Source organism: Pithys albifrons, chromosome 21 (assembly GCF_047495875.1).
Source record: "Pithys albifrons albifrons isolate INPA30051 chromosome 21, PitAlb_v1, whole genome shotgun sequence".
NCBI classification, from domain to species: Eukaryota; Metazoa; Chordata; class Aves; order Passeriformes; family Thamnophilidae; genus Pithys; species Pithys albifrons.
The window spans coordinates 5298612-5315488 of NC_092478.1; the positions used below are offsets into that span (position 1 = coordinate 5298612).

The 16877-nt window shown below is 41.6% G+C and overlaps 2 protein-coding genes across 3 annotated transcripts; one reads left to right on the forward strand and one right to left on the reverse strand.

The window, feature by feature from the left end:
* Positions 1-1916: 1916 nt before the first annotated feature.
* KIAA0753 (KIAA0753 ortholog) lies at positions 1917-14324 on the reverse strand. 2 transcript variants are annotated; one of them, XM_071575044.1, is made up of 15 exons: positions 13701-14324; positions 12276-12888; positions 11775-11881; positions 11608-11670; positions 10598-10813; positions 9312-9522; positions 8665-8894; positions 7389-7558; positions 6580-6669; positions 6318-6414; positions 5994-6167; positions 4888-4969; positions 4097-4217; positions 3732-3956; positions 1917-3028 (listed from the first exon to the last, which is right to left on the reverse strand). In XM_071575044.1, exons 1-15 carry the CDS (start codon positions 13788-13790, stop codon positions 2911-2913), a joined length of 2607 nt encoding a protein of 868 aa, XP_071431145.1. In that variant the 5' UTR covers positions 13791-14324; the 3' UTR covers positions 1917-2910. The 2 variants fall into 2 exon arrangements, with proteins under 2 accessions (XP_071431145.1, XP_071431146.1); XM_071575045.1 differs by lacking the exon at positions 10598-10813.
* TXNDC17 (thioredoxin domain containing 17) lies at positions 14108-16506 on the forward strand. The gene is made up of 4 exons (XM_071575046.1): positions 14108-14326; positions 15208-15289; positions 15561-15636; positions 16218-16506. Exons 1-4 carry the CDS (start codon positions 14185-14187, stop codon positions 16284-16286), a joined length of 369 nt encoding a protein of 122 aa, XP_071431147.1. The 5' UTR covers positions 14108-14184; the 3' UTR covers positions 16287-16506.
* Positions 16507-16877: the final 371 nt, after the last annotated feature.

A 16877-nucleotide genomic window follows, 5' to 3' on the forward strand; every position in this document is an offset into this window, starting at 1 on the left:
GGACCAGGCTCACTCCTCCAGCTGGTACTCAGGCAGCTTTCCCAGCCCCAGAAGAAAACACAAAGTATTCCAGCATTGCCTTCTGCAGAGCAAGGTGGGAACTGCAAGCACTTAGCCCAAGGTGAAGTGTTTTCACCCTGCCTACGACCAGTAACACCAGTCACTGCAGCTGGGGTCAGTCTAAGCCACCTGGCTCCTTTGCTCCCATGCAGAACACAGGCTTTTGCCTCCTTCTTGTGGCCACTGAGACTGCTTTGTCTTGGCACCTTGAGCCACCACACACAGCCCCCTCTCACCTGCAGCAGGTACCCCAGGCTGGCAGTGTGACTCCAGCTTCTGTGGGTGCCTCTGACTGAACGCACATATCTCCACTGAGGGAAAATGGGGACAAAGGAAAACACCAACTACAACCTTGATGCTGTGGGACCATATTCTGTGGGTGTTTTTAAAAGCTGGAATCTGTAACTAGATTTACATGCATATAATGTGGTACAGCAAGAGTTTGATTGAAGGAAAACTCATATAACTCATGAATTAGCTCTGAATTCAGCCATTTTTTGCCTACATAATTGCTTTAAAAGTTATGCATGTGAAAAAGTATCTTGGCAAATTAGGGGACTGTTTAAAAGAACATTTAAAATCAAATTTAAATCCAAATCAAAACAACACCACCTCTTTCTCCTGGAAGGAGGGTAGTCCTTAGAGATGCAGAATGTGCAGAAAGTTAGGTTTCAGGAGTAGCCCAGAGACAAAGCAAACCAACAAGGAGAAAGGAGTGCCATTATGCTCTTACACTGACATGGACCTTTAATTAGGTGCAGCATTAGTAGAAACAAGTAGCTCTCCAAAGCACTGGTAGAGCAAACACTGTTGCCATAACTACCACCAGACGCACACACATTTAATTCCTACAGTTAAATATTTACAGAGTGCATTGCATGCTCTCAGGAGCTGCTCATAAGAATGCAAATGCACAGTCCTGTCTTTGGGGTCCCACACACACCTGGTTATTTATCAGGAAGAAATAGCACAGCTGCCCCAGGAGGGCCCATGGCACAGGCTGGGAAGTGACTGCACCTGCAGGCACAGTCCCACAGCACCCAGCAAGGCAACAGCCACAGTTCCCACTGACAGCCCAGCCATCACCAGAGCACACCACACAACCAGCAGGAGCCAAGGGCATGTGAGGGCACAGAGGGCACAGGGGGATGTGGCTGTACCTGTGTCACAATTTCAGCAAGGACTGGGGATTTGCCTGACTACCAAGGGGGGCTCTTGGCCCAAACCACTCTGGAAACTACACAGCTGCAGTCATTGATATTTATTTGCTGGAGTTATTCACATGTCTATAGAACTACTGAATCCTTTAATCCTGTTTTTGCTTCATCCCCCTCACATCTCTGAGACTGAAGAAATGTGTACATTCAGAATCCACAAAAAAAACAGGCCTGTAAGGATCTTATGGTAGGGAATACTCTGCAACAACAGGTAGAATAGTGTATTTTGGATATCTAACCTGTTTCCAAAGACTTTCAGCAATGAGAAACAGCACAGTCTACAAGAAATTGTATTCTACAGTATGTATACCATGAAAATATTTTTTTAAAGCTGAAACTGTTTCTCATACTCCCCCCCATGACTTAGTTTTAAAGCAGGGGGCTTTAAATAAGTGCAAGGCCAGGTAACCAGGCTCATGAGATGCACAGTTAACAACTGCAGTGGAATTGCACATTTCAGCTCCATATAGAGTCTCTAGTAACATACTGTGACAAGAATTATGCACATATATAATGTTTAGCCCCCTTGGTGCTGATTTGTCCCTTAGGAACAATGACAAGCAGAGTCATTTAAGATAAAGCCCTACAATTATGAAAATTTTCAGAGGGAAGTTATCTTAAATTAAAACTATGTTCAGCCATAAGAAACAAGTGTTGTTTATTAAAAAATAAAATATCTTGAAAATACTTCCACAAGCATATATACACATACATAGAGGCAACTATGGCTTTAGTATATTTGACTTAAAACCAGGCTATCTCTATAATTTTAGAAATTAACAGTTTTAAATTACAGAAATCACATATCAGCAAAGTCACACGTCAGTAGTAACATTTATGTCATTACATTTGATGTAAATTTCAATACAGAATAGTAAGCCTGCCATCAATAAAACCAAAATTATTTTTAAAATCTATGTTCTAATTACAGGAAATAAAAACAATCTGAGAAGGTTAAAAATTAATCTGTTATAGGTTGAACAATATTGGAGAAGAAAAACTGACAGAGGAAACAAACTGTCATATTGTTCTTTGGGTTACCTCAAGGGTTGAATTTGCATTTCCCTAAAATACTACATAAATAACTATTACTCATTGCTCACTCAAGGTATAACCCAAACCAGTACCTTGATTACTTGAAACAAACAAGTTAATGTTGCAGAAATGCCAATTGTTCATTTATTTTGTTGTTCTTGATTTCAATAGGATTCTTAAGAGAAACAAATGTGGGCTTGAATCAGTAAATGCTTATAAAAATATAACATTTAAAAAAATCTTTATGATGTGCTTCTATTTTAAGGTTTCGTTTGTCTGTGCATGATGTAGCAGAGACACTCAGGGACTCCATTCTGAAGCTGATGGCAAGAGCCCAAGCAGGTCTGTGGGCACAGCCAGTGCCAAGTGTTTACACCTACCTGTGCTGTGCCACAAGAATCCTTCCTTGGATTGCCACATCCTCAACTCAGTGTATGTGCTAAGCCTGGTGGTCAGACAACATCAAGTCTGAAAAGGAAAATGTTATTTACAATGGTTTTATAAAAACCTGAGATGAATCCCTGATGGAGATCTGGTGTAGAGAATCTCACAAACTGTCAGGCTGAGGCTGATATTGCTGGGGCAAGTGGGAAAGAATTCACTGCACTGGTTGTAAAAACTCTGATGTGAACACAGCTTCTGCATAGTCCTCACAAACATCCTGCAGCTCTGCTGCCACGTCACACAGGGCTTCTTCTGTCAGCTGCTCTGCAAGACTGAGGCAGAGGGAAGGCAAAATAGAGAAGGAAAAGGTTCAGCAAGTCAGATTTCAAATCCCAGTCATTCATGCTATTGGTATCAGTGCTCTGATTTTAAAAGATACTTTTTTCCTTTCTAATGCTTAGCCCAAGAAAAGATTTGACACATGTTCTGATATGGGTTGCATAACAGCAGAAATTCTATCCTCGGTTTGGTTCTTAGCAAAGGTCATACTTCAAGCTTAAAAGTAGTGAGAGACCTCAGCTGTTTCCTTTTTTCAAACTCTTAGGATACTAATTCTGCTTTGGGAATAAGAGTGAATGTACTACAGTGGTCATCCAAAGGCCACTGAAGTAAATGGGAAGCTATTTATTGGTTTTAGCTGTCACTGTGTCAGGCCTTACTGAGAGCAAGAAAAGTTTTAAATACAATGTCAGTTTTCAGTGATCTCTGGACCACAGCAGATGTTACAGAAGGAAAACTGTTTGTGTTTAAGTACATAGTTGTTTACAGGCCTCCTGAGAAGAATTCTGCAGTTCTGCATATGCCCCAAAACACACTGGTGTTCCCAAGCCTGACAAACTCAGGAGCTGTTCAGTCACACAACCCGCTTTCAGTCTGGAATTTAAATGGCCCCTCCCCACTCCTCTCTTGAGTAAGAACAAAAAAAACCCTGCCATCAGCTGATACATTCACTTCAAAACCACAAAGTTCATATACCTCTCAGCAATCTGCCATGGATCGAAACTGCCCACCACCTCATGGGAAATAAGCTTTAAATGATGCTTGTATCTGCTGTTATAATCCAAGATGCTCTGGAGCATATGGCTTGGCACAGAGAGAGACACAGAGCACGCTTTCTGTAGAGAGTTCAAGGGCAAGGGCTTCAGAATGTCATTTCCAGTCTGCAATTTCTCCTCTGCTTCTTTGTTTTCATCAATATCACTAGAAATAAAAAATAATCATCAAGACAGAACTAGATTTTCAAGTTTCTTTTTGAAGGATCAGTTTAATGAAAACACTTCAATGGAGTCACACAGATCTCATGCACCACAGTTTAGTGTAGGGCCAAATATTCCACTTACTTGTCATCAAAAGGTTTTTCAACTAAAATGTTTGTTTCCAGCTCTGTGTGTCCCGTTAATTTGGTTATCTGAATTGGATGAGGAGATGTGGGTCTCTTAGCTGCTGATGCCATTTGTTGTTCTAGAAGGAAGAAAATACCATTTAAAACTGTTTCTTTGAAAAAAAAAAACTACATCTACTGCAGGTTAAGTCATCACAAAGACTTTGCTTCTTTTAAGGGGTGGTCCTACAGATAAGTAAAGTACTGAAAGTGAGAAGCCCCTAAAATGTAAATTCAATACAGGATTTCCAAGAAGTTAAAGCTCAACATTTTAGAAATGCTACTTTTAGTATAAATCAATTGCACTGTCAGTGGATACTTCTAGCAGAGAGATAGAAAATACCACTATAAAACTAGCAGTCTATTAAACTTGGCAGTAAATCCAAGACATGATAAAAAAATCCATAAAGTCTTGTGCTAAAATTTTCACCAGTCGTATTGTGAGATTTTTCAACTTGTGTTAAACAACACAGTTCCAGTAAAGTCTGTATGTAATCAGACACTCACCTTGGAAAATCAGTGTAGCTTCACTGTGCTACTCAATCAAATAGTAGGATAAAGAACAGGAATAAAGTATCAATTTTAGAACTACATTTTAAAAACTGTCCTCTTAAAGAAGCACCTATAGTAAAAAATGTGTCTGGATGGTGCAATTTGAACACATCTAATCCAATGACCTTGATTCCAAAACACCTGAATTTAAAGTTACAGATTACAGGAAACCCCAGTGGCATTAAAAAAGACAGTTACCCATCTTGTCTTCCTGGGCCCAGAAGTGGGAGTCAGTGTACACGATCTGGGCGATTCTCCTGCGGACGCTCTCGCGGTGTCTCTGCATTGGAACACACAACAGGAGTCCATCACCCACCTACCTGACTGTCACTCAAGGGGAAAGTAGGTCATCATCCTCCCTGGGCAAAGCAGGCTTATTTTGGCTGGTAAATTCACACAGAAAAGGGTGGGGGAATGAAATCACAGGCATTTATCTTGTTCAAAATGCCATACGTGAATACAAAACCAGCTGCCAGTCCCATGGGAACTCCTCCCATTTCAGACCAACGGCCCTCAGCCAAACAACTGAAGAACCCTCATGTTGCTCCTGCCTCACCAACAGTGAATTCAGATGGGTGCTCCAGTGCCTCAGGAACAAGGACACTGCAGGATGTCAGCCTCACACTTCCAACTGATGAACAGATCTCTAGAGATAAATAGCACTAAACTCAGTAGTTCTAAGTCATTTCACTGAACAGGAAAGTCAAAGTGGGACTTGAAAAAAAAACTATGAAAAAAATGATTAAAGAAAAAATTTTAAGAAAGCAATATATAAGAAAGCTCAAATCAAGTAAATTATAACCTTATGAATATTTACATAGAAAGATGGATAAATAAGGGCACAGATAACCACGTATTTGTCCTACTTCCCCATGTTACTCTGTGAAATACTTCCAATTGCCAGAGTGTATTACCTCAAGATGTTCATGCTACTAGAACACTGAGATTCTATATCACAAAAAAGGGAAAAAATCAAATTAATATTCAAATATACTTTCCAATCTGCAAGGCAATCAACATAATCATCATGCTGATTCTCCCATTCACATATGGTGATCTAAGCCACAAAGTCTTGAGGTGGGAAGCAAACTCAGATCTGCCAATCCTACAGCAACAGATTCATCAAACATTCTGCCCCTGATCTTACACTGTGTTTTGCTGGATGCACAAACTTCTTCTAGGTCTTTGATTTCAGACACTGACCCAGTCAGACCTTGCTTCATTTAACAATGTAGATACTTACAGATATTACAATTTATGGACAGTAATCAAGAAATGAGACCAACCAAGACAGAAAATCTTACTTCAATTTCTTCCATTCTTTGCAACATTGACTCTAGGCTATGAATGTCAGCCATAGGCAGGGCCTCAGTCTGGAGTCTCTCATGCTGCTCCATGCTCCACAGTTCCTGAGCAGTATCTTCCAAAAGATCATCCAATAGCTTTTCACTCAGAATATCTGCGTTTGCTGCAACCTGCTACTTAAAAAATCCAAAAGACACAAAGCCAATACAAGAAACAAAGAAAAAAAACCCAACTTGCATTAATTTGAAAAGAAACTGAGTGTTGCCCCTTTATAAATGTTTGACAGCTCTCAAGACATCATTCACCCAGTGGCATGAGCTTACCTCTTCTACCTGTGTCCTGTCTAAAAGAGGTTCCAAACCCTCCTGTACCTTGTTCTCAGCTTTGTCTGCACACTGGGCTGGAGAAATAGTTGGTGACCTGCACAAAAAAGAACAAATGACAATGCCACTTAGAAAGTTGGTATAATAACAATAGTTTAAAAACCTCAAATACAAAAGTGTACTTCTAGGGGGACTGTTGGAGTGGGGAGAAGCTCATATCAGACATGACACCAGTTATGAGATCTTCAAAGCAAGTCATTACCTTAACTTTTGTATTTTTTTAATTTCTCCTCTGTGAAGATCAGGTAGAACCTTCACTCCTCTCGAATTTTCTGTTTCAAGCCTTGCTAGTCTTCAAAAATAGCACAGTAAAATAGGGGGTTACAATATGCACATTCTAACAATTGAAGAATGAAATAATATGATTCTGAGTATTACTCTGGAAAAGTTGCAAGAAACTTTAGAGAGAAAATGAATACTGACTTTAAGACCATATAAGCCAAAAAACTCTGTTGAGAACCAGGGATCTTGAATTATGTTTCTGCTGCTGGCAAACAGAAGTACTTGCCCCAGAGAAATGAGCTCCTCATCTTACCCTGCACACTGCCTAGTACAGCTCCAGCACCTGGATCTCTTGCTTGAACTGCTACAAACACCAGTCCCAAAGCAATTTAAATTTGGGGAGCCCTGGTCTAGCAGGATGTTGAATATACTTTAAAGTAAACAAATCTGCACTCTATTATTGTCTGGGACAAATGTATGTCTTTTGTCCTTTGGAACAGGGAGGTAATATTTACCTTCCTAATGCAGTGCTGTGAATACCCACTCTGTCTGCTGTCTGTCACTGCCCTGCCTTGTACAGCTTGGCCTTGAGTCCCAGTGAGCAACTCAGGCAAAAGCCTGAAGCCCTGGCTCTTCCTGGGCTTTAGGGAATGAGGCTGCTCTGGGCCATCTGGCAGAGAGCTGCGCTGTGCCACTGGCCACGCTGGGCTGCAGCCAGGCCAAGTCTGTGCCAGTTACCAACTCAGAGCCAGCAGCATTCCCACTGGGAAGCAGGGAAGGTTAACATACTGCTTGGGTGGAACAGGCGGAGCCGGAGGCTTTGGAGACGTGCAGGGAACTCTGCTCTTCTTAGCAGGTCGTTTGGTCTCTTTCAGCTGGAAAGAGATAGTTGGCTTTCGAAACCCAGCATGCTTTCCTCGAGGGCGAACCTGTCCTGGCTTCAGAGATTTCAGCATTCCCTTAAAATTAACACCAGCACGTTAAAAAAACATGTATTCCAGTTGCTGATTTCTTAAATATTTTGTATTTTCCTTTAGACTTTGTCCTGAAGTCATGTCTGCTGGCTTTGCTGCACAGTTGACTGCATGTGGAGGTTTTACAACTGCTTTAAAAGAAGTACAGCTGCACCTGAACACAACATATCCTTAATCCTCCAACTATTATTTTTGCAAACAGTTCCAGCTTTTCAAATGTTGCCCTTTATGGGGAAAATACTTATTTTTAATTTTTCAGAATTAGACTCTATATTAACTCTTAATAAATCCAAATAGAAGGTTTCCAAGGTAACATTTTACTCAGCCACAAAACTGTAATATTGCCATTTTTGTATTTGCTACAAGGTCACTTAGATTCATCTCCTCAGTATGAATTAGTGAAATACTTAACCTTCCTGCCCACAGTTCTCACTGATCCATGGGGATGGGAAGCAATAAAAGTTATGTATGCATGCATCTATGTTACTGTGTCAGATTTGGATTTTCAAGTTCAAGTGAAATTCTAAGGAAGGAATAAAAAAGCATCACCTACTTGCAAATGTAGCACTAGTCTTATAAGAACTTATTTGTTTGCATTACAGAAGCCTCTTGCTGGTTGCAAGGACTTAGCAGAAACCATAACTTGTACTGTGAAGTTTTATCATTTCTGTAATCAATTAAGTAAGTCTGCCTAATTTACATTGTCCTACTAATGCCAGCATGACATTACTGCTGAGTGCATTTTTTGTGATAGAGGATGACCAAGAGGAAGAATTTCAAGTCGAAAAAAACATGTTAATTGCAAACATGAAACCAGCTGCAGTGAACATTTTCCTTGCTAATTCTGTTATTCCTTGCTTCTAGTTGTACAATGTGTTTCCAAGGAACAGTAACACTGCTTTCTAAAAATACTTGCTAAAATAGTCATAACCACTAGAAATAACAGTCAGATGGCAGTTTATCCCCCAGTGCATCCTAGCTCAGAACAGAAATACTGTGAGGAAGTGAGAAGCTCTGACACTGTCTTCCATTATATAACAAATCCCAGAGCACAAGCAGAAGACAGCACAAATGATTTATCACTTCCATACCTGTGGTTTTGCAGGTAATAACACTCCTTTCTTCTTCAAAGGACCACTTTCAAGGGCAGACTCTTTTTTTACAGCTCTGCCTCTCACCAGGGCATCTGTGCCTCTCTGTAAAGTGGCATTTCTCTCTGGAGAAGGTGGGTCACTTTCTTCTTGGTATTTATTGTGAAATATATGAGCACAACTGTTTGCCTTTTCAACAGCTGAAATACTTGCAGAAAGTCTATGTTTTTCTGTATCAAAAATAATACATAAACTTTTAACTTTTTTAAGCTGAAAGGGACAAGAATTGTCTTTATTTCTACATTCAATATCTCTGTTATGCTAAGTATACCTAGTCACGAACTTTTAAGCTCTATCATAATTTAAAAGAAAAAACAAAATTAAAAAAAAATCCAGCCTTGTATTTCCTGACAAGTATTAAAGAAATTGTCTTTCCCACATTGTTTTGATGAAGAGGTGAGTTTGGAGTTTGTGTGTATATACATATTTATATGTACATAAATATTTGAAAACACACACATACCTGGTTTTGTTAGCCTGATTTGCTAACATATACTTCTGACCAACAATAGATAACATACTACAAAACTGATCTTCAGATAGCAAGTTAACTAACAAAAATGTATTTAGTTGGTCAAAATACAAACCAGTCAAGAGACTCCTGGCACGTGCAGGTTTTCTAGGCTCTTGTCTATGCAATTCCTTTAAGATGAGAGGTTTGTTTTCTCTTTTTGGAGACAGAAGCTGCTTTCTGGGTAGAAATGTCTCAGAGTTCCTTGGAGATTTGGCCTGAGAAGCTGAAATACATTTCTTCATTGTTTTTGAAGTTTGCTTGTTTTCCAGCAGTGAATTCAGATCCTGCACAAATAAGAGTTTTAATTACTCTTTCAGTAAATCTGATGTAATTTTGAGAAGCAAATTCAAGAGATTCTAAGGAGTTGAAATTTTTTTGGTCTAGTTTTAGTTTTTTTTACTGACAGTGATTATTCCTGATAGGTTGTTCATGTAGGAGCTTTTTCATATTATCAACTTAAATCTTACTGAAAAGGCTTACATTTTTGTATTTAAAATTGACTCCAGAAAATCATCTGCTTACAGAATGTTCAAAAAGAAATGGACACAAGGGCTACAGACCAAATGAATCCCCATGCTCACATGCCTACAGTAACACAGACACTTCTTCCAGTGCTAAGCCCAAACTTCAACAACTTTACCTCCTTTCCTGTTCCCAGGCAGTTAGCAGTTACTGTTCTCATAAGCAGTTCATAACAATAAAAATAAAGCCAGAGCTCTTACAGTTTTAACAGCATTTTAAGGAAAGTAAAGTATCTTATGGCTCTGGTATCAGTTGCTTTTAGTTATTTATGCAGCAGGCAACATGAATCATAACTTTTCTATGATACCAATAACATTTATAAGCCATCAGATACCACTAGGAAAAGCCATTTGAAGGGCACAGAGTTTAAGCAACTCTTGTACCCACAACTTTATCTTCTGCCTGGACATTTCTGCACCCCCCACCATGGGTGAGGCTGAGATGTTCATCATGATGACTAAAGCAAACATTCCAAAATAATAAACACATAACACACAGCAATGTATAAAATGAATTCTTTCAGTCCTGAAAATGGCAAATGAAGTAGAATCTGGTGCTTTGTTACCACTATCACTACCAGTCCTTATTCTACCAGGATAGCCAAGAAAGACAGGAACAGCATCAGTAAGACCAGCAGCAGGTAGCCCCTGTGTTTAGGATGCACCTCTCTTTCAGATCACTCTTACTTAGGAATGTTAAAAGTTTATTTATAGATTAGAAAATATGGTCTTAAAAGACCACAAGCAAAACTAGTAAGATATTCTGCCATTTCACAAACACAATCTCATATTTCACTGTCTTTTCTACCTTAGCAAAACAAAAAATATTTTATCCTACCTCAACTTGCAGCAAAATATCTATGATAATGTCAGAAATAGAAGAATCTCCTTCTAGTTTGGCAGAGCAGAGAGACAGTTGTCGAATGAGACTGCCCAGCTCCTTGTAGTGGGCAGGAATGTGCTCCTCTGTTTGATCTGTGAACTGACTGGCAAAAGCCTGCAAGGTTCGTACAGCACCTCTCTGTGCTGCTGCCAACCTGGATGCTGCTCGGGACTGGGAAAATGAAAAACAAATGCTTTAATAGCTACAGTTTCTATGAATACTTACACTATTGAAAGAATTGTAGCCAAAATTTCATAGAGAAACACTCGGGCTTGGGATAATTCTGATGGATATTAAGCCATTTGTGAGACAAAACAAAACAGTCACGGAAGTAATGACAACAATACCCCTATCAATGTCATGCTGGCTACAGGTGAAATAGCCTGGGTATAACATTCCTGGTGTCTCTGTGTGCCAATACAGATCTGTAATCATGGGTTGGATCCTCACATGCAACAATGCACAAACACAGAATATTCTCCATCCTCTGGGCGGTGTTACAGAACAAAGTACAAGTGATGGAAAAGCATGAGAGAACAACAGGACAACACTGGCCAGACTGTAGGCACGATCTCAGTGCTGTCCTTCTGAAAGGTGCTGGGCAGAGGGGAAAATCAGGCTGGTAAGACTGAGTGACATGAACCAAAAGTTTAAAAAAGCGTTCAACAGTAGGACACATTGTTATTGCAGAAAGGAATTGGAATGAAGAAGGAAGTAGAAGCCATATAAAAGCATAAGACAAAGCACCTTCCTCTCCAGTTTACTGCAGACAGATGAGAAATGAGAAGAGGGAAGCAACAAAGGCAGTATCAGGCCAAGTGATCCATACTTGTATGAGACAAAAGGTGCAAGATACAAAGAAAATCTTTCAGAAGAGGACTCAGATGCACCCTAGACAATCAAACACAATTATCTGAAAAACTCTGTCAATAAGACACTTGGAGGCTGAAAGATAATTACCTTACCTTTTTAGTGTGTTTTATTGTATGAGGACTAAGTTTCTCTAAGTCATCTTGAATTTCTTTTACCTGTTTATCAAGAAAGGAGAGAGAGATGAGAAAGTCAGTCAGAATTAGCTCCATGTGTACAAATGAACCATGGCAGCATGCCAGTTTAAAATGCTGGTTCTTACCTGTTGCTGCAGCACATAAAGCATCCGAGCTGATCGTGCAGCTTGTTCCTGTCTCCTAGTGCAAAGTCGCTGCTGGTCTTCAGGATCTAAAAGTTCTGTATCTTTCCCTAAAAAGCACAGAATTTAGAGTTTTATGGCTTAATTGAACCTGTGAAAATCCTCTAGGTCACATTTCTGTTTAGAATTTGAATAAACAGTCTTACACCATATAGCTCATTAGTTAGAGCTTAAAAAATCATGTGACCAGTTAGTTTTATGACAAAGTTGCAGGTAAAGACCTCAAAATTAGGAATGGTTACACCTCCTGCTAATTACTACAAAAGAACCAATTGCTTAACCTGGCTAGCTATTCTAGTTTTATCTATTTTTTTAAAAAAGTAGATGGTTCTCAAAAATCCAGAAATAAATATGACTTCTAATCCAAGCCAAAAAAACTGGGGGGAAAAAAAATCAACAAACTACTGTACATTTATATAACATAATTATTGTTCTGTCTTACACCTTTTTTAATCATTTCTTCAATTTTCTGGACATAGCTCCTCAATTCCTTTTGCAGACGTCGGACTTCCTGCGTATTTTTGTGTTCTTTTTTGTTTAAATTTGGCTTGGGGTCTGGTCCTGTGTCCCGGGTGGGTGGAGAGTCCAGAACAGCTGATCTTGGCCTTCCCTCCTCAGCTACGTAGAGATAAACATTCCTGTGGGCCCTTTCAGACTCCCCTTGGGAAGGCTGGTCGAGCCTCTGCTGACCTGACAAGTGGGTTTGAGACTTGAGTGCCCTTTTATGTCTTGGACTTGCAAATACTTTGGTCTTCTGCTGTTGTGAGTTCTGGGTCCACAATGGTTTACTGACCACATTTCCCAACACTTGCTGTTTCACTTGCTCTTCGAGTCGTCTGCGTTTGATGTCCCTTTTGGCCAATTGAACAGCCAATTTCAGTCTCTCTTCAGATACCACTGAGAACATGCCAGAGCTTCTCAGGCTGAGGTCCTCACTTCCAGCTGGATTTCTCTGATCACTGGATGCCTTCAGTTTTTCTATTATAATTGGACGAGGGTGAGAGAATCTGACAGCCAAATTCTCTGGAACTGCAGGAACATTTCTATTAAATTGGAGCTGTTCAAAGTGTAAAAAAAAGAGCTGATGTTACACAGAACACTTTACACAGGTGATGCAACTCAACAGCAAAGAAATTGGATCTTTCTTGTATTAGCATGTACCCTGTTGTGACTGTTTTGGATTTGTGCTGAACACAGTGCCAACAGCAGACCAATGTTTTCATTCTTGCTGAGCAGGGCTCACACAGCTCAAGGCCTTTTCTGCTTCTCACTCTGCCCATCAGTGAGTAACCTGTGGGTAGGCAAGAAGCTGGGACACAGCTGGGATGGCTGACCCCAAGTGACCCAAGGGATATTCCACACCAGGTGGCATCATGCTCAGCAGTAGAAGCTGTGGGGAAGGAGGAGGAAGGGGAGGCTGTTTGGAGTGACAGTATTTGTCTTGCCAAGTCACTGCTACATGTGATGAAGCTGCAGAAATGGCTGAACACCTGCCTTCTGATGGGATGTAGGGAATTAATTCCTTGTTTTGCTTTCCTTGTGCACACAGCATTTGCTTTCCCTATTAATGTGCCTTTATCTTGACCCATTTTTCATGCTTTTCCCCTTCCAATTCTCTCCCCCATCCCACTGAGAGTGAGCGGGCAGCTGTGTGGGACTGAACCACAACAGACAGTTGAGAATATTAACAGATGTTATTTTTTGATCTCTACCCTTACAAAAAGACAGTATCAAGATTATGTGTGACACCATCAGGAAAGCAACTGCGACACTCCCTGATGTGCTGTCTCAGAAGTGGGTCATAATCATATTTTTGTAACAATCACAAAGGAAAACCAGTTCAGCGTCTCTGCAGAAAGCAAATGGTACCTGTGTTTGCAAGGCCTTTGCTTCACTCCCGTATCGCTGGGCGGAGAAGGCAAACGCATCGCCCAGCACCGGTGCCTTGCTCGGCCCCATCGCGCTGCTGTGCCTGTGACCGCACAACAACCAGCCGCTATTTCAGCCTCTCGGAAGCAATTCCGGGTGCAACGTGAGTAACTGAGGGAGCCGCGGCCTGAGGAGCCGCGGACAGGAGAGTGGGGCGGCCCCTCCGCAGCCGCCCCGAGCCCTCGCGGCGGCCCAGGCGGACGGCGGGGGAGGGACAGAGGGAAGAAGGGACAGAGGAGGGAGAGACAGAGGGAAGAAGGGAGGAAAGAAGGGAGGCAGGAAGGGGAGGGCGGCAGGAGGCGCGGCCGGGCCGCACAGGGCGCTGTTCGAACCCGGTCCCGCCGCGGGGGCCGCGGGGGCCGCCGGGAGCGTGCGGAGCTACGGGGGCCGCGAGGGCCGGGCCGGGCCGGGAGGAGCCGCCGCCATGGGTTGGGAGGAGACGCAGGTCCGCGGGTACGACGAGTTCGTGCGGACCGCGCAGCGCTACCACGGCCGGCCCATCTTCGCGCTGTTCTGCGGCGACAAGGACGCCGAGGGCAAGAGCTGGTGCCCCGACTGCGTGACGGGTGAGACGCGCGGGGATGGCGGGGAGCGACGGGTTGTGGTAAAATGATCGAGATTTCATCATACAAAAAAATGGTTCGTTCGATCAATGGTAGAAAATCGTGAAGCACAATGTATAGGATTGTTAATGAGTGTTGTGCTTGAAGTGTGCAGCCGTGGACACTGGACCATATCTGTTAAGTTCCTGGGCCGTATATGCTGTTTGGAAACCCTCGAACCCCTTCCCATCTTGATCCTGCATATCAAGAATTCCAGTCGGGAAAGCCAAGCAGAATTACCAATGATTGTTTTTGGAGTAAAGATATATAATAGGTTAGATTTAGGAATGGACTTATGTAACAGAGAAGAAGCATAAAAATGAGCAGAAGAATGGACTTAGGTAACAAGAAGGGTTATAACCTGTACGGATTTTGTTGTCTGGGGAACTCAGTAGGAGGAGCCATCCCCCGTGTGCCCAGTGCGCTGAATAAAGAAGTGTTAGCTTATTCACATCAGATGGGTGTTGGATAAGTTTCTTTTGGCCAGTTTGGTGACAAAGGCAGTTCTCAGAAACCGAGGTGCTGAACTGCCTGGCTCGTACACGCCAGAGCACGTGTGGAGCTGCCTTAGGGAACACTCACCCTGCTGTGCTGCACCGGCAGGACAGGACAAGGGTTTCTTACTTGTTAAGAGCAGAAATTGGCCCTTACTCAAGGGTGAGTCATGCTGAGCATGTAATAAACTCTGCAAAGCTTGTGGATAGCCAGATGAAATGAAGGACAGATGTCTTAACTGAAGCAGACCAAACAATAATTAGCAGCCTTGCTGGTCCAAGTAAGTCCATGTGATTCTGTAGCATGGTACAAGTATTAACTCCTAATAGATTTTAAAAATTATTCTCTAGCTGAACCAATTGTGAGGAAGGAACTTCATAACCTGCCTGATGACTCGGTTTTCATCTACTGCCTTGTAGGAGATAGAACCTAGTAAGTAACTTTGAATGCCTTAAGTTGGGATAACTTTGTCATTGGTGGACTGGTGGTTACTGAACGTTTTGAAAGAACTGACTGAACTGCCCTTTTCTGTAAGAATCAGTTTTTTGAGGTCTTCACCATCCCTAATGTGAACTATCTGCATACTTGTTCTGAGAAGTGGGTTGGGGAGACATGAGGCAAAGGCCTTGAATCATTCTTTTGAAAGAATTTAACTTCAAAATGCCCCTCTGCAAGCTGTGCTTAACCCCTTCTTTCTGAACAGCTGGAAGGATCCCAACAATGAATTCAGGAGGAATCTGAAACTAACAGGAGTGCCTACACTGCTTAAATATGGAACAGTAAGTGATTTATTGTGTGTTCTGGATCTACAGGCACTGAGATGGGGATGTGGAAGGAGCTCAGGGCTGTAAATTACTTACTTCTCCCAGAACCCTCTCTTGTTCAAGCAGAGCAGAGCATTTGGAATAGCCCCTGCTGTGCACTCCTTGTGCCTCCAGAGAGAACCACTCAGCTCACTGTGTTACGTTGTACATCACATGCAGTAAAGGGAATATGTACACTTAGCTTGTAGTGCTCGAGGGGTTGAGAAAATTCTTAGCTACATATTGTTAACCTTCCTGACTTGCAGCTTCTTAACTTTTGAAAAATCCAAATGCTGAATTACAGGAGTTGAACAAGTTATGTGCAGTACACTTGATTCAGACTGAGGCTCAAGTTGTAACTTGTACATGTTATTTAAATTAGCATTTACTTTCTTAGAAAACCCTCAGGAATGTTTCAGTTCTTACCTTGCTTGCTTCACCTCACTACCCCCCTCCGGGACAAAGTTGCTGGGTGTGGCTAAGTCAGTGTGTACAGATGGCTGTGGGCTACAACGGATTGTTGAATTACCCCTAAAACTTGTGCACTTCTCTTTCAGCCTCAGAAGCTGGTCGAAGAAGAATGTTTTAAAGCAGAGCTTGTGCGGATGTTGTTTACTGAAGACTAAATCACTCATTAATTAATCATTGACGAAGATGGTGATCTAAGTTACTGCACTGTCCTTTCAAGGAATCATTGACCTTTGTTAAAAAAAACTTTCTCGGTTAATGACTTCAGACTAGTAAAGACAAATGTTATTAAATTCTGGGTCCAAACCTTATACTGAAGTCTTGGAACAAAAAACTGTCTCTCCTTTCATGTTCAAATAAACTTGATTTTGTAAACTGCCTCTTTTCAAAGGAGTTGAGTTCATGTTAGAAAGTGAGAGCAGCCTGCACTTACTGAAGAATAACTGCTAAGTTAAATTTGGCACAGTAAAGGGGTAGAGGAGAAACAGAAAAATCTCCTTATTCCTCCTAAATGTGACCATGTAGCTACTGATGCTGTTGAGGTAAATTTCAATGCCAAACATGTTTAATGGCTTATCTGTTCAGTCAAAGTGTGATAAGGTGAAGGCTGACAGTCATAGTGTCACTGATCACAGGTTAATGGTTGACAGTTGAGTACCTGCTCCTACAGGGACAGGAAATCCAACATGAATGCACCACAAATACAATTTAAAATATGAAATCTGGCAGCTGCCAGGGGCTGTGTTCTT